General features: G+C 35.4%; 1 protein-coding gene across 4 annotated transcripts; it reads right to left on the bottom strand.

Annotated features, from left to right (window-relative positions):
* Positions 1-1906: 1906 nt before the first annotated feature.
* On the bottom strand, positions 1907-19380 carry si:ch211-247n2.1 (calcium-activated potassium channel subunit beta-2). Of its 4 annotated transcripts, none has more exons than XM_027169692.2 (6): positions 19235-19380; positions 6841-6939; positions 5746-5916; positions 4434-4629; positions 2887-3167; positions 1907-2785 (listed from the first exon to the last, which is right to left on the bottom strand). In XM_027169692.2, the coding sequence occupies exons 1-6, from the start codon at positions 19276-19278 to the stop codon at positions 2701-2703; spliced, it is 876 nt and encodes a 291-aa protein (XP_027025493.2). In that variant the 5' UTR covers positions 19279-19380; the 3' UTR covers positions 1907-2700. The 4 variants fall into 4 exon arrangements, with proteins under 4 accessions (XP_027025493.2, XP_047660450.1, XP_027025495.2 ...); XM_047804494.1 differs by lacking the exon at positions 19235-19380 and adding an exon at positions 12566-12890; XM_027169694.2 differs by lacking the exon at positions 19235-19380 and adding an exon at positions 7259-9062.
* Between the last annotated feature and the right edge of the window lie 2127 nt (positions 19381-21507).

Genomic DNA, 21507 nt, shown 5'->3' with positions numbered 1-21507 from the left:
TAGACACAACATTTGTGTGTCTATTTTTTGAAACTTTTCTTAATGAACACATCGAGAGGGTATATTAGGAAATTAAAGATAATTTCTTTATGATTTAATTTTATAAATTGTATTGCTATGCCGAATACCTAACATTTTATGAATGAACTGCTATGAGCTGCTCTTCACTGCTATGAAGTGAATAGATGGATAAGTGGGTAAGATGCTTCTTCCTGCTCTATTCTTCCTTTCCATGCAGATGTCCCTGTGTAAGAACTGCTGCAGCTGCAAAGAAAGGCAATGAGTGTGAGGAAGTGTGTGTCAGGCCCAGGCTACATTCTGTTACCAAGGGAACGGGAGGAAGTGAGGGCTTCCTATTCACTGGCGTTGTCTCCTGAAGCAAGTGCATATAAATACCCTGTTTTAGCTTACCTTTCAGTATCCTTAAGTACTTTGAATCAAACTATTTAAGGTGCCTCATTGTTGCCGATGTTGATACATTTTTTGAAACCTTCTTTCAGTTGCAATATATGCTTTTTAGTAAGTTTTAACTCATTAAATAACAGTGATACATCATTGTCTGAGCAAACACTAAAATATAAGCCATTATAAATTGTGTAAATAAATAATACCTAAACAATTTGAATTACCTTTTTAGGAATACTCAATAAGTTGGCTCAATAAGATGGGTAGTAGTTAAAATGGCAGGTCAGTTATATATAAGGAAAAATATAACTGGTTGTTCTGTTATATAGAGAAATAATCAACCCGGTGGGACACAAAGTGGATGACACAAAGTTTTAGAACCTAGTAACCCGTGTATCTATTAAGAGAATATGTGAAAGTACATTTGAGTAATATGAATGCATCAGCAATGGAAGTCACGTGACTGCTTACTGTATATTTGTCCTGAATTTGCTGTAGGTTTCTATGAAATCTGATTGAAGCTTTGTTGCTCCATTTGGAATCATTTTAGTATTTAATATTAAACAAGCTTTATGTGACATAATTAATTTGCAATAATCTTTGATGAAATGCTAGATAATTATTCTAGGTTACGTTAAGATCCATCACTTTGCAGATCATCTACTGGATCTGAGGACTGAGAGAATGTCAGTGAAAATGGACTCAAAAATAAGTCAGAGAGAGAATTACAAAAATTATCATATGATTCACTCTTACACTTCCCTAGTCAAGTGTTCCCATCTCAACGACTAGTAGTTATCTTCTGTCAATAACAGTTTCTTTGGAAATTGCCACATCAAGTTCTAATTAAGTCATCCAGCTGTGGCTTTCTTGTTCTTTATTAAATAACAATATCTACTAAAATGTTTTCTATGGAAAAATAAAACTGACAGAAGACTCTGTGTTAGGCAGAAAGAGGCAGGGATGAAATGATCAAATCAAGCAGCCAGGATGCCAATTAGTGTCCATGGCTGTGACTCTTCAGTGCCAGTCAGAATTTTTTGGACATTAGTTTGAGCAACACTTGATTCGTCCTTGACATTCATCCTGTGTTATTCACAGATATTTTACTGCATGAGTAGTTTTATGGGAGATTCCCCAGAATATTGTTTTTTCCATCTGTGCCCATTCAAAGCTTTTATATTATTTAAAAATAACGCTCAAATTTCACAGTATAAACCAAAGGAAAAATCTTGTTTATTTTAAGGAAATTGAATCCCAGTTTTTGAAACCCAAAATATTTTAATGTTATAAATATGATATTTACAAACCACTTAATATATGAGAGTATTATCAAAAGAAATTGTACATGTTCATCGAAGTTAATACATGTTTTACAGTGGTCCAAGGCACATATATGGTGTAAAATAGAACCTAGTATTTAATGTAAGACCTCTGTGATGAATTTCAGAATAGAATAGAATATACATATATATATATATATATATATATATATATATATATATATATATATATGCCGTTAAACCAGTATTGATCTGTGTTACATTTATTGGTTTCCCACTAAGAAACTTCAGAACCCATTAAAGAATTAATTACAGACTGAAATGGTCATCAAGGACAAAGCACAACTCCATTAGGTCTTATTGATGGTTTAGTAATTTAAGCTATTGATTTTCATGAAAATAAGCAGAGCTTTGGAAATTGCATTCATGTGGAAATTACTGAACATCCATCAGATCTGAGCAGAACATGAAACTGTAACTAAGTGCACATTACACATTCAGCAGAGTTATTATATGGTTACAGATTTATTTTTATTAAGTTTAATGTGTTATTTATGCGTTAGGTAAGTCATCATCTTGTCAGTGAACCTGGTGAACTTTTATGAATAATTTTTTCATGAATGAGTAAATTACGTTCAGTATATTGGTGTGTGATATTTTTTCTGGTCAGCAAATTAAAAGCTCCAGGCAAAAGACCAGGTTTGAAAAACACTATTAAGTGAATATAATCGACACTTTATTCAGCTAGACTTCACACAGCCTTTGCTGTTAACACAATACCAGGCACAAATTTCAGTCTCTAAAATCTTGACCTTGTCCAAGACAAATGTCTGTCCTTTTCAACGCAATACAGATTAATTAGCAAAATTTGACAGGAAGGCAGAGGCATATCAAAAACATGTCACTGGTCATTACTGTCTCTATTCCTTATAGAGGCATAGAAAGCTGGGTACAGCCAAATAATCTGTCCATCATTCCACTTTTGGCCGTTCATCTTTGGGCCCTTTTCTGTTCAAATCTGATCCCGCTTGGGTCTGCTGCACTTTTTGCTGCCCTCCATGGAGTGTGAGGCAGATGCAAGTACCGAGAGATCAGTCCTATGAGGAACATAGTGGTTAGAGAGTTGTCTCTCTCTCTTTCACTCTATTTTCTCTCTTTGCTTTGATCCGTGTCAAGACTCAATGGCAGGCTGGCCTACCTCTTAATGCGGCTTATCCGCTCACAGAGGATAGAAAGGTATTGTGTGAGCTTGACCATGGCAACGATGAGCACGCCAATCACAAGTGTGCATGTTGGCCACAGCAGCGATGAGAGAATGGCAGCACTACCGTAGAGGCGCGTCAGGATGGCGCTGTCCTGCTGTTCTGTTGGGTCTGTGTAACAACGCACCTGCTGCTGGGCCTTCAGACGCTCAGAGATGTTCAGTACCAAAGCATGCATTGTTGAGTGGTCTTTACGGCACTTAGGGACAAAGAAACACTGCGATAAAAGAGAAAAGGTTTTATCATTACTCATTACTAAAAATCAGGGCTTGTTTTTCATGAAAGAAACAACACTTATTGCTGTATTCTCAGATGTTAGACGTTTGTAGCAGCCACATTTCAATTAAAACACAAGAAGAAGGAAAACTAATAAATGTTGATAGGTGAACAGTTACAGTAATGACAATTACAGAGAATAAACATTTTGGTTTGACCATTAAGTCAGCACATGATAACTATTAACAACAGAGACTAGCAAACTCACAGTCCATATGAACATAATCAGAAAAGTAAAAAAGACTAATAATTATTTTAGTACTTCACATAACAAGTAAAGTACTTAACAAAGACCCTATATGGTATTGATTTAACTGTATAAAAATGAATTAAACATGTTTTTCTTTTTTCTAATTTAATTTGTTATTATTTGTATTGTTAACAGTATTAGCTCAGTGTCATGTGTTGAATTGGGATAAATAATTACTTTGACCTAAATAGTATTACATCGTTATGTAAGTGATAGTTCATACATTTTAATAATATATGTAGGGTGTTTTGTTTCATCACTTTTTTTCATATTTTGTTTTTTGTGTTCATTTTTTTTTATGCCATCCTAAAGTCCTTAAAGGATTTTGCTCAATGGTATTCTTAGGCCTGGCCAATTTAAGTTGTATAAGGATATGAATTTTGGAGCATATAAAGCACTTCTGTAAGTCATGCTGGATAAGAGATAAAGACATTTTCTGAATGCTGTAAATGTAACTGGTCTAATTCAAAGAAATTCTGTTCTATTGTGTTAGCCCTTGATCAGTTTATATGCATATCTATGTTTAGCCTACATTTGCTGTGAAGCATCACACAGTTTTATTGTGCATTTTGTAACATCTTTTTTTCTTTTATCTTACCCTGTTTGTTTCTATCCTGGCTATATCATTTTGTTTTTTTAAGATGGGGAGAGATTTTTTGCAGTCTGAGGCCAATTTACAATTTCTGACAGTGAAAAAAAAAACCTAAATAAATCAACGCCCAGAAACCTGCCAAATAACAATTGCACCAAGAAAGACAAAATTCAAACTTTATCACATTAAAATCAAATCTCATTAAACTTATTCACATTAAAGTCCATTTAAAGGTTTCGTTTCTGGATAAATTTTTCCTTCAATATGATCCCCCATATAACATTTCCCACAAGATAATTTCGGGAAGTAAAAGCAGCTATGGATAAATTTCATATTATGTTCTGTGTTTTATGCTTTGTGTATACCTCAGAATTGGTCTCCTGGGTTTCCTCATTGTGGGACAGTCTCAGTATTCGGCTTGATGAGTTCAGGCTGACATACACCTGTAGGCATGGGTATCTGGAGCTCTTCCGGCACTCTGCTCCACAGCTGTAGCTACAGTTAATCTCTCCAATAATAGTTGCATTTAGCACGGTACAGCTTGACTCCTCTGTCCACACACTGAAGGATAGAGAGGGATAGGGGTGGTTGAAGAGGATACTGTATAAAGATAGAGGATGACTAATTCTGTATGTGCTCATCCCTGTTCCCTAGACATGTAATAGAGGTAGGAGCAGATATGAAAGTAGAAAAAGTTTTCAAAGTTACCAAAAATGAGGTGTACACAACCAATAAAATCTGTTTTGTCTAAAGGTTTTGTCTTCATTTCTAAGCAATGCACAAAAAAAGTTCCCTTTCATGGCTTCTGTTGGAAGCTAAGAGCTTAAAAACTTTTTTCCACAGTTAAATGCCTTTTATCATAGCATGTATAAACCTGTATTTAATATTTAGACTTTGCTAAACCTAATTTATATGGGAGTTAATACTATCAAATCCAATTACATCTGAGGTTAGTTCCCAGTTAGTTTTCATTTTGCTCCTGTGAAGTTATTTTCCAAAAGCCCACCTTTTTCAAGTCAAATGTCATTAAATTTGTGGAATAAAATTTTGTTATTGATTAAATTTATTTATAATAATGTTTATAATTGGCTTAAAAACGTTGGTCTGATTTTCCATCATGAGCAGTGTTATTATTTGTAGTGATTGTGACTATACCGTATTGTGAAGAGTTTGTGCTTCTCTGTTTATCAGAATGTACTGTGCCAGTCTGGAGCTTGACTTTTCGGATTTCTGTTCTGACTACTTCTATGTTCCTAGCTTTATATGACACTCAGCATATGTTAGAACTCAAGCTCAGATACTTATCTTTGATATTAACCACCCATTCCATTAATTCCCTGAATATCTGGCATATGTGCATAATTTTAAATATTTTGGCTTTTATACTGAGTTTATACTGAGAATGTCATGGGATGGTAATATGACCATTTTTACAGAAAATGATCAGTCACATTTCTGATTGTTCAAGATCTACCATTTGTAGCTTAATTCATAAACTTTTTTGTGCATGCGTGTCCAATATCATATCTGTCACACCCCTGTGAATTCCTTGTTAACAGCTTAGAAAAGCCTTTAAATGCTCCTGTATTCATTGTTAGTTTCACTGAATTTAAAACACTGCTGTATACATGAAAGTATTTAAAGATACAGCCATTAAAAGCTACTAAATAGCCATACCTGTCTGAATATGACCGCAACATTGTAATGCCAAGGACGAAGTACATCATGACAGAAAAGAAGATCATGCTAAGCCCAAGGAGAATAGCTCTGTCCTCTCCTGCTTTCAGTGCTGTCACAGTCTTCTTCTTGTCCAGAATGTCATATTCTCTGATCTTCTGATAAATGGTCCTGAAGATTAGATATAGACATAAAGCAAAAAAAGACTTATTTTACAGGCAAAGAACACCTATAGGCTCCAGACAGGTGGACAAATACTGTTCCTTAGTATTAGAAGGTTTTCTCGAAATCATTCTTAACCCTAACTGAAACTTATAATATATACTAAGCTCCTGATATGTTAAGCATGGACACACACACACACACACACACACACACACAGAGAGAGAGAGAGAGAGAGAGAGAGAGAGAGAGAGAGAGAGAGAGAGAGAGAGAGAGAGAGAGAGAGAACCGATAGCTAACTAATTTGCCTCTACTTCCCATAAAAAACTGACACTCAATTAACAAAGCTGCATGGATTTAACCTTCGAGATCAAACAAACATAAAGTGTTTTATTGAAGTCCTTCTAGATTAAAGAGCATCAATAATCAATGGTGCAAAGTAAAAGAGGAATTTATTTACCTCCTCATGCTTAAGACACATTCAGCATTAACACTGTAATAGGATCGACTTTTTCACACACAAGGTACACTTTAAAGAAGGATTTATATGGCGACAGTGTTTCATTAAGTAGTAAAATTAACCAAATTCAATTCATCCATGGTAAATTCAACAATGATTTAAATGCAGGAAAATGTGGCTTACTGCAATAAGTGCTGTTTTTAAAGATTTAGGTCAGATGACATGAAGTAACTAGTTCAACTCCTATGTGGGTTACCAAATGTTTTTGTTTTGTTTTTTTCATTTACCCTTATTTACATATAGTAATAAGACTTAAGAAGTTTAAATAAGTGTAACTGAAGAAAAATGCATAATAACACAAATAAGTGTGCAAAGAAATAACAAAAAGAGAAAAAATAAAATAAGATAGCTCACAGTGCACAGCAAGTAAGCAGTAATTTTTTTTTTTTTTTTTTAATGAGCAGATAGCATACCTTCTTTCATTTCCTGATCCCTGAGGTCCTTTGGATCCAGCCCACAGGAACATCCTCCCAGCACTTTCCAATGTATTCGGCAAGGACTGCTGGGATAATCTATTGGGCACACACACTCTCAATCAACCATGAGTGCACAGGTCTTGCATCTTGCCACTGTTTCCACTATTAAATGACAAAAGCTGGGGAAACATGAATCTCTCACAAGCAAGTTTTTCTGTCTGAGTCAGGGCTCAGAGCCAGCATCACTCACAACATTCTGAGATGCTTCATCATGCCCAAAGGTTGGAAAACAAAACCAGCTTAAGGCATCAATAAGTCTTCCAAGTTGAAAAAGAAATTCCAAGAAACAGCTGAAGAAAACAGTAGGAGAAAATGATCAAGGAATAGTCCTCGGGCAGGAGTGAAGTGTGTCTACCTGAATAAAGCAGCTCTCAATAAACATAGCTGACATCAGTCGACGGGTCGCCTTCATCTGCTCCCTCATTTCCTGCTTGCTTGTTTGTTATTGACTATTCATAGGTAGTGAGTGAGCAGCGGGATGGGGGATAATGAGTAGAGCACTGGGAAGGAAAGGAGCACCCACCATGCTACTGATCCCCAATAGCATCAGTGTCTACCTCCCTCCCTTACCCACTCTCTCATTTACTGACTCACCAGGCAAGCAAGGCAACAGTGGGTGTGGGTGACCACACTTCAGAGCCTCCTCTGTCTCCAGCAGCTGGTCACTATTGGCCTTTATAGCACATCTGTGACGGTGTTTAAGGCTTTGCAAGTGTCTGCACATGCTTGTGAACGTAACAAAGGATGGCTTACCTGAAGTCCATTTGTGAGTATGTGGGGAATAGAACAGTCAAAATAAAAGCTCATTCATGTTCATTTCATTGGTCCAATTCATTTGTTTATAACTTGCCATTCTCAGTGACTTTTGTGAGTCTTTACGTACGTGATTTAATGACATGTGAATGTAAACGAGGGGTGGAGAAGGAAATAGGCGAGACAATGAGGGAGGTATAAATGAGCATCTGTGTATCTGGGATAAATAAGGCTTCGGAAAAGTGAACAGGTGAATGAATGGCTGATGGACAAATAATGGGCTGGTTTGGGAATTTTGAATGAATGACTCAAGAAATTAATATGGTTCAGGTATGGCATTGATGACTGAGGGATAAATGAATGTCTGGGAATGGGAACAGGTGAATGAATGACTCATGACCAAATTTAAAAAATATGATCTCAGCAATAAATGAATGAATAAATGAATGAATGAGTATTTTGGATAGAGAATGACTGAATGATTGACTGAGGCAATGAGTGAGAAACTTACTATAGAAATGGGTGAGAAATTGAAGTGAAGTTTGTGGGAACAGGTGAATGAATAAAAAAAATGAATATGCAGTGATATTTGTTTTTTGTGCACCTTGAGCATTTATGATGATTTGCTCAGAAATATAGTACCTACATGCTTGCAGGTTTTTTTTATGAGATTAATGAACATCCAGCAGACATTTTATAGGTAAATGGAAGCTTGTTAATTCCTATTGGGTTGATTATGAGTGTAAACTATCGCATAGACAAGAATATAGTGTACCTAAGAGGGCTGAGCCTATGTCTCAATATGTCTGTTGCTAAATATCGTGCTCATATTGCCATCCAGAGACACATGAGAAGAATAACTGATTATACTCTTCTCCACTCACAACTGTTTGTGAAAACCACAAAGCTACCAGTTCAAAACTCTTAGGTTCTGAAAAGAGAATGGTATAAATTTCTGCCAAAAAGTTAAATAAGTATGGCTTGAAAAAAACAATTATCAACATATTTGAAAACAAATAAATCCACAAGCAGCGTCTAGGACTCACTGATTTAGACAGGTTAAAACTGTGAAGAAGAAAGTAAAATTAAAGTGTGTTTTTATGGTTCGATGTGTCCACTGGGCCTCGTTAGCAATGTTGGGTTTATTAGTTCTACAATCCCTTGTGAATTTATTTAAGACATAATTACATGCCTAATGTTGCATGAAATTGTGACACTAATTAGAACAATGAAAGTAAACTGCTAACAAAGCACAAAATTGTTGATGAGGTGAAAGTAAAATAAATGTAACCATGCTGCAGAATGATTCAGCATCCTGAATCCGAATCTCATTGTCCTTCCTTTAACTACTACTGCTACTTATAACTTGAAAAAATGTTAATGTAACAGTCATTCACATTACATTTATATGAATTCACCCATTCTGTAATGTTATAATGTCCATGGTACTTAATACATTATTGTTATACAGACATGTGATCATTGTTTGTTCTTGCAGGAGACATATATTTAACATTTCTAGTGTCATGCATTGTAACAATTCGATAAACATATTTTACATATTGTAAATATATATTTTAGAACCGTAATGGCATGTTCCCTGTGTCTTCATTTGCCATTCGCATCAAGTAAAACATGATTACTTTTTAATGAGCTCATTTTCAGGTCATTAATCTAATGAGAGTTTCATTATAGAGTGTTTCTACTCTGTTGGTCAGAAAGGGATGCTATCAAAACACACGCTTATAAAAGTGAATGGAATATTATACGCTCTCCGCTGAGCAGCTGATGCAAATGCAGGTGGATAAACAAAAGAGGCCACTATGCAAACCAAACTGATCTTAGATCTGAGGTTTCCATACTGAGAGACCTTCTGTTCTAGTTCATGAAACAGAATTATGGAGGTGTATAAAACTAAAATAGCTGACTTGGTTATCAACTATAATCAGAATTCTAAATGTTTTATATCTCAGACAAAATATTAAAGACAGACAATAATGTTTAAGAATAATTTTTAAAGAATAATACACATTTACTCCAACTGTCCAAATGTGTAGATTCTGCATGTTATCAGTAGACATTTTGCATAGTCATGTGATCATCCTCCACCTGATCTTCTCTCACTCACTCACTCATTTTCTACTGATTATCCGAAATACCTCGGGTAACGGGGAGCTCAGGCGTCATCGGGCACACACACACACACACTCTCATTCACTCACGCAATCACACACTACAGACAATTTTCCAGAGATGCCAATCAACCTTCCATGCATGTCTTTGGACCGGGGGAGGAAACCAGAGTACCCAGAGGAAACTCCAGAGGCACGGGGAGAACATGCAAACTCCACACACACAAGGGGGAGGCAGGAATCAAACCCCCAACCCTGGAGGTGTGAGGTGAACGTGCTAACCACTAAGCCACTTTTTTCTTTCTTTCTTTCTTTCTTTCTTTCTTTCTTTCTTTCTTTCTTTCTTTCTTTCTTTCTTTCTTTCAAAAATTAATACTTCATTTAATTGTCTAAATTACCACTAAAAAATAAATAGAAAAAAAAAGATTTTTAAGCATCGTTTTGTACCCTTTTTGTACTTTTTATCGATATAAATTTATGTGCATTACATTTTTCTTACTGTGTTTTCTTTTCCCATTCTCCTAATCCATACACATCTGTTTATCCAATATCTCATTCCTGTTTCACATGTTAACTTCTGTTTGTGCTTTTGTTATTTGTATTTCAAGCTCTGTCTGCTTGAATATAGATTATGATAAAGTACTTTCTTGTGATTACTGCATCAGTGAATGTTTGCTCAGTCTGCTTGTTCCAACTGTGAGCGTTGAAAAAACAACCCTAATGAAATATTCTGTAAGCACTTCCTGCCACAGAAACCTTTCTTTCTAGATCTCTCGGTCCTTGATTGTTTACTCTCCTTCCCTGCTCACTCACACATTCACTGTTTGGTTTAAATCAAGTAACCCAACTCAACATTACAAAAGGCTTAGTTTGTAGTAGTTGCTCCAAATTTGATTCATGTTTTACATTCTGGTTATTAGAAACAAAATAACGAGATAAAATCCACCATTTGTGTATTCTCTATATCTTACAACCTTTTATCATTAAAGTTTAGTTTTGAGTTCTGCATTTCTTGTATACAATGCTATTGATGCTTATTATTTTGTGGTGAGTTTCATTATTAATTCTAACAGGTTGTTTAAAACTCCTAAACAGTACTTTTCAATTACAGTACATTTATCCAGAGATGTTGTTGCTTTTATAAATGCCAGGTTCGATTCCCTCTCTGTCATTTACAAATAAAAAGACAGAAACATCAGTGTGAGATTTCATGGAACCATGCACAACACTACCGCCAATGAGGAACAAATACTGTATCACCAAATAATATGAAGAAGCAAGCCTGAGGCTAATTTTGTTCTGGCCCAGACTATAGATTCCTGCAGCCTCTCAGAAACCGTTATGTCAGACAGAAAAAGGCTTTCGAGGAGAAACTAAAGTCCAAAGCAATTAATGTAAAAACCAAAGTACAAATTACACATAAGAACCTTTGACAGAAATGAAAGTTTAATGTCAGTTTCTTGGGAGTCTTTTACATTGTAGTTCTTTAGAAAAATGAACAGAAGCATGCTTCACATGTAATTTTACAACGATCATCTGCAATAAAATTGTGACAAGGTCAGTCAAATGGTGAAAGGGGGAAATGGAACTAAAGCTTTTTTTCATTATTTAACTGGTTTTGAGGACCAATTTTTATTTTGTCCCTATTAAAGTCTTGCTATATTGTGTAATGATAAATACATTTTTCTGGGTGCAACCCTCTGAGAGAAGACAATCCAAACATAATAGTCAAGTTCAGTGCAAAGTGCTCAGTGCAAAGCTGTGAGCTGCTCACGCAGTGTGCTTTATGTGTTTTTTGCTCCAGCTGGGGGCTATTTTTTAAACAGTGACGTGATTTTAGAGGAACAAAAGCTACGGGATTGTTGTGATTCTACAAACAGTCCTTTTTTTCAAGATGTCCTCTTACAGATCTTTATGTAATTTTAACATCAATCACTCCCAGTTAAACACAGATCGTTACGCTAAAATTACTCTTCCCAGACCAGTATTCACCTCTAAATTACATGGTTAGTGAGGAGGAATAAGCAGTCACAATTCCAAAGGGAAAATGTTCATTCTAACAGGATCCTAACAATCCTAATAATCAAAGCCAAAAGCACTGAAACCAGAGGTAGAATAATTGCCACCTGTCAATTCATTATAAAACAAAAATCCCTACTTTTATGCTGCTACAATAAGCATTAACAACCCATATTACTGACAAAACCATTTCATAATCCACTAAAAATATACAGTTATAACAAACAGTGCTGTACTCGGTTAAATAACAAATGTTTCATCATGTCAGCACATTATGCTATCTGACAGTATTTTGCTTTAAAACTTGCACTTTATTAGCTTCTGTGGAGTATTAGATTTACAGTATAAGAGCTTAATAATTTGCATATAGACAGCTATTTAATTGAGCAAAGCTTACTTTTAGGGCATTGTATACTCAAACAAAATGAAACAAAACTAAAACAAAACACGACCTTCCTGTCAGTTCCTAGTTTAAGTTTAACAAATTGTATAAGGAGCATTAAAGGAAAGAAAAAAAACAGTACTAACTAACACTAACTGAGGATTTATTAACATGATCAGTGATTTTTTTAAACATAATTTACTCTTAAAGAAAACATTGCTGCCAGCTGTCTGGTGGTAAATATTTGATCAACACCAAGAGAGCAACTTGCTAATCGGTTCTGTCTGAGCAAACTTCCTCCCACAATGATCTCAACAATATATACCTTTTTATTTTCAGTACTTTATCAAGTTAGTGGAGTTCCTTATTGAAATACCTGCATTCGTACAGTTGTCTCTGGCTGTTATAGGATGAGGTGCAGTCGCAGTAAGAAGTAGCCATTACTCCAGCGCTTTAAGCATGGTCAGGCTTCTGTCAACAGATTATTCAGCAGGGCCAGACTAACTGGCAATAAAAGACTGACATGCCACTCCTGGGGCAAGCGCCCCACACACATTTGTCAATATTGTTTTGTGGGCAGGAGGGGAGGGCTCATGACAGTGGCTATCAATTGGCTCTTCCAGTCAAACCTCTGGTTGGGAATCCACTCAGCAGGCTGTTAATCTTCCTCATTTAGGCCCAACTCATTCTGAGGCAGACCAACAGTAGGGTACATAGCTTTAAACAACAACACTGATATATTAGAGTCTGCTCTGATGCATATACCAAGCAGCAAAAAAAAAAAGTCTTGCATTATGTGATGAACTAGATTTGTTTTTAGCTACTAAGTTTTGTTCCCCATCTCATTAAATATTTCAGATGGTACAAGACTATAGAAATAAAAATTTGAAGAATAGCTGCCTAGAATAGTCTTGTATGTTACTTATTCTAGATTGCACATTGGTAATCATTTGACTGATTTCAAACAGCTTTTTTTATGAATACAGCCATGGTTGATTAATGTAATCAGAAGTTGCATACAAAAGTTCTATTCACGATGTGTGTTTGTGACTGAGCAATCAAACAATGACCAACACATTCAAATAAAAAATATAGATAAAAAACAACAACAAATGAATGCCACATGAAGAGCCCAGGCTCTTTCGATAAGTGAGGCAGATTCTAATCCAGAGGAATATGTATTTAGCTAGAAAACAATCCACTGTTGGAAGTGTTATTCTAATAATTGTATGTGTTCTAATAATGTATTTTGAACTGTGAGCAGTGGTATGTGCTTATAGCTCCAAATACCCATATCTGCATTTGAATTTAAACCTGAAACAGGTGTGTTCTGAACTGGAAGTTTTTTGTTTTTTGGTTTGTTTGTTTCTAATTTAATGAGAATTCTACCACTTAGCTAACAGAAACCATGGAAAAAACTGGAAAAAATAGAGAGTAATAGAATTGCTCCAGGTCACTTGCCCTAGGTGCTGCAACTGACACCAGAACATCCAATCTAACAGGTTCTGACTCCAAATTGAACTCTTTTAAATGACATCATGGATCTTGGGAATGCTTGTTTTGGTTGGTTTAACCTGGGCTCTATGAAAAGGTGTATGCCATTTATTCATATGCACTTCCTGATATAACTCAAAATACTGGCTTGTCAGCACTGGTATGGCTTCAGGTTTGGAAGGTCAAATGGAAAAATTTTGCTTGCGTGCATGCTTTGGCTTTTTATGTTCCACTGGAATGCTCCAAGGTCGAACGCATCATCACATTCAGTTGATCAGTGGGTCTATATTTGAGGATATATAGCATGGATTTAATACTGTTTTTTTATTTAGTTAAATGTTATTGTACTTCACTGGAACTAAATTGAGTGATCAAATCATTTCGATCCCAAAATTTTCAAAATCAGGAGTTATTACTTCAATGTGGTTAAAGTAAATATTGTTTTGATTAGTCTGGTGCCAGATCCTCATACACTTCTAATGCTGTAGCTCCTCTCTTCCTCTGGACCTGTCAGACTCATCCATCCTGATGCTGTGCTTATGTCTGTATCTTTCTGCACTTGTGACTTCTTGTGTTGTATATGGTCCCTACATACATACATACCCAAATGATTTCATTCCCTGGTATAATGTTTCATGGTATAACCACCATATTATTATGTTATTATGTCACCAGTTATTAGGACCACCTTCCTAACATTGTTTTGGTCTCGCTTTTGCTGACAAAACAGCCCTGACCTAATGAGACAATGTGGTATCTGACAGCAAGATGTTATCAGCAGCTCCTTTAAGTCTGGTAAGTTACTAGAACTGTATTAACAACACTAGGCCCCCGATAAGCGGCAGAAGATGGATAGATGGGTTACACATTACATAATCATACCACACATTACTATTTTATAATTTGGTGTATGATGCATGAATATAATAAATATTTTTGGATCTAATTAATTCAAATTCATTGCCAGACAGAAATTTTGTCAATGTGATACATTGCTTATTCTGTGCTAGTTTCCTCAGTACAGCTCTTCTCATCTCAAGCACACAGAGGACATCAGAAGGCCACAGTAAACTAGGATAGAGACCATAGTGTCCTCAAATGTGAGAGATTTAGATTTCTTGTACTGTAATCAGGCCTGTTTGTCCTCGGGTGCCACTTCAAATGCCCATTTGCACAACTGGACAGGTGAAATGGAGAAAACAGGAGCTACATGCTTTCCAGTATTAATATTTTTCCTGCTTGGAACAGATGTTTCTGCCTTGACAACTCACATTGGTGTTAATGAGTGACTCATATCTGTTAGAAGACAATATAATCTTGTGAGACAGATCTATAATTTACATCATTATAAGACAATATAATATAGAATATCAAAACATTGTTTGCCCTTAAGGCATGGTGTAAGCTCATCAACTCACAATTAGGGAAATGATAATGAGACTTTATTGCCAGGAGCTATGTGGATGTGCATATGCAGTAAAGTGCACTAAAATGTAATAAATGCACAAGAATTGTGATGACAATGTACGAGTTTCTTATGGCTCCTAGCCACATTTGTGTTGCTGCCTGGGAAAACCCTTCATATTTACAGTGTGTGTGTGTGGGTGTGGGTGTGGGTGTGGGTGTTTTTTTACGGGCTCTTTACCCAGAAAGACCTTAGCAGGCAAAAAGCCAAAGCAAAGTTAGGACATAACGTAAATTAAACAGTATTTATGTTTTCTAACAATATTGTTAATGGAAAAATTGCAAAAATTGAATCTTGGCTGAAACCAGATTTATAATCATTTTTGGCTGTTTTTCCAAATTCAGCCAGTCAGATGTTTAGAAAATTGGATTTGTCTTACATCAAGCTTGTAATGTGACGGCAGCCAAAATCCTGTAAAAAACCTTATGTCCTGCACAAATCTGCCTTCTGCTGTGTCTTAAACAAAAATGCAATAGTGTTATAAAAGGGTCAGATCAGCCTTATTGTAGGGCAGACAGGAAATGAGAAACAAATATCATTTAATATAATGGAATTGCTTGAGAGTTTGGCAGAAACTGGACATGCCATAGTTAAGGTGGAGATCCAGGATTAATAGCTGTCATATTTACAATTACCAGAAGAGTCCTACACAATCCACTAGTCTTTACAGGGATCTGAAATAGTCTATGTTATCTAACACACTCATAGATTATTTAACATTCTCATCATTTAGAGCTCAACATTCTGTCTGGTGTTTTAGGTGGTAATGGGTTGTCACTGCCCTTCACACTGGCATGTTTCACAGTGTAATAGTGCTAAAATTAGAAGCAAGCAGAAGTGCTGGGTGGGTGGGCTCCTGCTGATCATCCTGAAGGTCAGACAGAATAACTGGAACAGGACTAAAGGTCAGGATAGACGGGCAACATAAGAAAGCCCCAGAGATATATATGTTAATGAAGATGTACTCAGAAATACACATACATTACAGACTGGCAGGGATGTCCTGTTAATCAGTAAAGCCATTAGTCCCTAGTACAATGATGTCTAAATTTAAACCTGAATTCTCTTTAACTCCATAAGTAAAATAAAAAATTAAATGTTTGCATCAATCTCAGCTAATGAATGTTGCAAAAGTTGAGAAAACTAGAGTTGTCATTCAAAAGCTATGACGCTGAACACACGATTTAAATGGAGCATGAAGATTTTGTCTCAGGGCTAGAATGTACAAAACATCTGTTTAAAATATCAAACAGAGAGAAAAGCCAACAAAATACAAATCTGATAATGAATGACAGGTCATTCATTCAAGCTAGTTCATAAGCTATATTCTATGTAATCCTTAAAAAAAACCTTAAAAAGCATTATTTGCCATCATGCTACAGTATTTCAGAAATTATATTTACATTCTTTCCAAACTTATGACAAAATAAGTGCTCTACACGAATTAGCAGTAGAAATATCAGCATCACTACCATAGTAAAATTACCATAATCGTTATAAAATCACAAGATCCAACTCAAACTTTCACGCAGTCTAACAGGCAAAATACAATGAACAATTCAAGACTCAGTTTGTTTTTTGTTATTTATTTTATGTTTTAGTACTTCCATGCCAAGGAGCTTTGTCCTACCTCCAGGTGTCAGCTGCAGTTTAGCCGTTTCTGCAGATTGCATTAGTTTAACCTGTTTCTGAGAGTCACTGTTAGTTACTTGGTTGTGCTAATGCTGCGTGTAAGCCTACATGCTCAAAACATTTCACATAGCATGTAGTGCAATAGGAGTGACAAGCACAATAGACTCACTCCCAGGCTTAAAATTAGCCAGCTACTGTGAATGTATGTATGTGTCATGTGTTTGTGGAGACCAAAACCTTAGTACTAGTGGGCTAAATGTGTGCATACAGAATGTGTATTTTCTTTTTTCAATGTTTATTTTAGTTGATTATGACATGTTTTTTGGTTGTTGTGTGCTAGATCCTTTCTTCATTGCTATAAATTTGCATAGCACACCAAGATTAGAACTGCTCACTATAAAGAAGTATTTTAATATGCAAAGTTAATTTTTCGGCTTAAGTCACTAACATTTGTAGGACAGAGTGAGTAGACAGAGTCATAATCGTGCAATGATTTTTATTTTATGTTTTTTTTTTTTTAAATAATGGATTTAAAGATGCTGTTCTGTAACACAATCTGGGGCCTTTTAGAAAATGGCACATTTATGCTGATGTCATGTGACAACAATATTAATTTCGCATCAGTGTGGGTGAAAACATATGCAATCACATCTTAAATTGATTTGCCCCAATAATAAGTATTTTGGGTTGTTTTGTGTAGAGTTATGGCCAAAGGTTTGTGGAGATCTTACCATTAGACCCATATATTGGCCTTCTACAAACTGTGGCCAGAAAAGTTGAAGTACACAGATGTATAGGATGTCTTTGAATGCTTTGTATTACAGTTTTTCCATCACTGGATATAAGAGATCGAACATTACTTTACACTGGAACAGTGATGGACTGGAACAGTGATGGTGATGATGTCGTTGCCCCCCCCCCCCACACACACACATACATTAATGCCTGATCTCACAAATGCTCTTGATGTAGAATCATCATAAACCTGATGTCTTATAATACTAAGTCCATTTCAATATTATCAAATCATCATACATTTACTGTCCTTTTTGTTGTACTCAAACACAGAAGCCTAATTATTAAAGCTAGTAGGTTTCAATCATGCCTCTTCACTTAGGAAATGTTTAGTGAAGCTTACTATAAAAGGAGGTATTACCTCACAGTTTGGACTGTGAGTAATGATTTTTCAAACTTCAAACTGTAATTAGAATGAATTCAGAAATGATCCATAAGTCATACTCATAAGTTCCTGTTTACACACTTACACCTTCATAGTATGTAGTATAGGTATATATTTGTTTCTACAAAAAGAGAAATGATACTACTGTATATACCATCGATCTGCTGTCATTTAGACGAGATTGGTCCCCTTTTGAGTCTGGTTCCCCTCTAGATTTCTTCCTCATATCATCTTAGGGAATTAATTGCCAGTGTTTGTCTCTGGCTTAGGGAACTTCTAGATTTCTATAAAAAGGCATTATGACTATGTTCATTGTTAAATGTGCTATACAGATCAGATTGAGTTGAATTTAACTGAACAACACTGTTATAATGCGTCATAAAACCAGTCAGATATGTTTCAAGATGCAAACACAAGCTGTTTATCACTGGTTTAACAAGGGCACAGGATGTAGAGTTGAAACAGCAATTTGTATATTCACAGAATCTTGCTTTCTTTATAGGGTCAATCTGTAGGTATTTTTGTTGTCGTTGTCTGACCAAAACAAGTGTAGGTAAAAACCTGAGGTGTAAAACAAGTAGGTAGCTTATCAGAGTTCACTATTACTAATGTTTTCTGAGGAACTCTGTCATTCAGTTCTGTTTTTCTAGGATGTATCTGCCACCTAGAGGACAAGATATTAAACTACAGTAGACTAGATTTCCACTCCTGTAGTAGTGAAATGATGTCAGTGAAAAGTTCCTTAAAGTCTTCCAACATATCTAGTGAATGTTCCTTGTAGACTGAAAACTCAGCTGTTTGGAGAACACATACACTATTTTCTGTTTTTTGTTTTGTTTTGTTTTTAATGGTGTTAACTTTGGAAGTGATTAATGACTGTATTATTTGCCTGGTTTTGACATCAGTTTGCAGTTTGACTCATTGTTTTTTCACTAAATATTTTATATTCCATGCCTTGTGTGTTTCTTTTTTGTTTTGGGTGTAAATTGATCAGAAAACAGATCAATTTACAGATCAATTCACAGAAGTGTTCCAGAAGTACAAGTATACAAGCATTGTACATATAAATGTCACACAACACATTACAAACCCGATCAAAGTAAACGTCAGCAAATAGTTTGAGTGTAATTTCAAGCTGAAAACTTGGAATAGAACAGAATATTGACGCAGACATAGCCTGATAAAGATCTGATCAAATTAAGCAAATGCAAAAACTATGACATGAGTTAAAAATTTTAGAGGCTAGACAGAGAGATAGATGAAAAACATCTTACCCGTCTCTTCTCACAGATCTTTTCACATGTCTCTCATGGAGCATGGTGCCCTGTTTGTTCTTTTGGCCCTTACTGCTTCTTTGTTCTTGTCCAGAAAAGGAAAGACCGGATAGAATTGCTAGTGTTTATGTTCTTCAGGCACAGGAAATTCGTAGTCTGAACTATGAGTGAAAACAAGCATTTCTCACCTAAAAAAATGTAACCTAAATCTAAAAAAGAAACAAAAATTAACTAAAAAGTTAATAAAAGAAAGATTGTCTCTAAAATTTTAACTTTAGTGTTACTAGATCTAGTGAAGTTTGGAAAAATAATGATGGAAGAAAAATGTTACACAGTGAGTCCTTTACAATGCTTTTTAAATATACAAAAAGCTAAAAAAAAAAAAAAAAAAAAAAAATGATGTTTAAAAAAACTAATCTATGTTTGTTCATTCATTTGTTCATTCATCTACTCATTTGGTGGTCATAGTGGGATAAAAGTAGTGAAAAATTTTGGAAGGCAGGATAAAGCTGAAGGAACTAAAGGAAACCCATATGAACACTTTACAAATGCTGAAAAGAGAGTAGCTGTTAGTCACACAACTCATACTCTGTAGTACTAATCCACACGTCTGAAAAATATACATAAACAAACAAGCAAAGATAATAAATAAATGCAAAATGCTTCCTACATGAGAATATCTATTTAATATCCACTTAATTTCAGTAAAGACCAAATTTGTAGAAAAGAAAAGAAATACTAAATATTTCAAATTTCTAATACTACGTATAATATAATATATTAAAAAAAAATCCCAAGGACACAAACACAACCTTGTGAAAGTATTCATTTCATATTGTGTGAATCCAGCACAGATGATAAACAGAAAAGAGAGACAATATTCTTTAAATAAGAACTTGTATATCTAATAACAGGTATACACCACATGTGAGCTATTACACGTCTGTAATTTTATGCATGTATGTATGTATGTATGTATGTATGTATGTATGTATGTATGTATGTATGTATGTATGGACAGTATGTATGTATCTCACTCACTCATTTTCTACCGCTTATCCGAACTACCTCGGGTCACGGGGAGCCTGTGCCTATCTCAGGCGTCTTTGGGCATCAAGGCAGGATACACCCTGGACGGAGTGCCAGTATGTATGTATGGCAGTTTAATCCCCTAGGCCTAGCAAATTAGTGAGGTTTGTTATATTTAGTGTCATGACCAATTCCTGCCACTAGGTGTAAGTATTGTGATATTCAGAAACTTTCCATTTTTGTGTATAATATAACTTTCAGCTTAACACAGAATGCTCACATATACTGATCTGATGTGTGTGGGTTTTTTTTACGTTTATATCTTTTTATGGGAATTTATATAATTTGTTCAAAGCACCAGTAATCAGTTTGTAAAACTAGCTCATGTAGCCAATACAAATGACCTTAAAAATGGACAGCATGTTAAAGCAAATACTTTGAATATTTATGACCTGAGATTAGTCCACCGTGTTGTGCCATTCATTTATACATTCATTCATTCATTTGTTCTCCATGTTTGTACTTTCTCCCCCTCTTTTATACACTATGCAGGCTGTGTTTATGCAGGCCGCCATTTGGTGTCTCTGTTTCCATAGAAACACGGCCATGGATCTTGTTTACCTCTCTATCTCTATGTCTTTCGCACACACACACACACACACACACACACACACACACACACACACACACACACACACACACACACACACACACACACACACACACACTCATTCTGTCTCTCCTTTTCTTGAGCAATGTTCCCTTGGGTTTGGCCTTTTATTTTAAAATAAACCACAGACATTACATTGATTCAGGGTGTAATTTTGTTTGAGCAATACTTGGTTCTTGAAAGAACTTACCTGGAAAAAGGAAATGTAAACAATGGTATCTGAATATCTGAAACTTGCACTGAACAAGGTACAAATTTAATCAAAAAATCTACTTAATTGCAGGAATATTTGGTTTCATTTATTGACTAGATTTGAGTCGTGTATTCTTGTGATCTGCGTCAGTGGAAAATGTGATGAAATATTTGTGTGGTTCGATTTCATATGAATGATGACGTGATTAATGATATGAATGCCAAATAAGTTGGCATTCACCCTTAACATTATCCCTCATATCTCTTCATCTAAATCAAATTGTGTGAGTCCTACAAATTGTATTGAATGTTCAGGCATTGGATTATCCCAAAATGATTCAATGGCAACCATCCTTTTGTGTTTTTTTTTTTTTTTTATAAG

This window comes from Tachysurus fulvidraco, chromosome 2 (assembly GCF_022655615.1).
Source record: "Tachysurus fulvidraco isolate hzauxx_2018 chromosome 2, HZAU_PFXX_2.0, whole genome shotgun sequence".
NCBI classification, from domain to species: Eukaryota; Metazoa; Chordata; class Actinopteri; order Siluriformes; family Bagridae; genus Tachysurus; species Tachysurus fulvidraco.
This window is presented reverse-complemented; position numbering and strand designations above follow the sequence as displayed.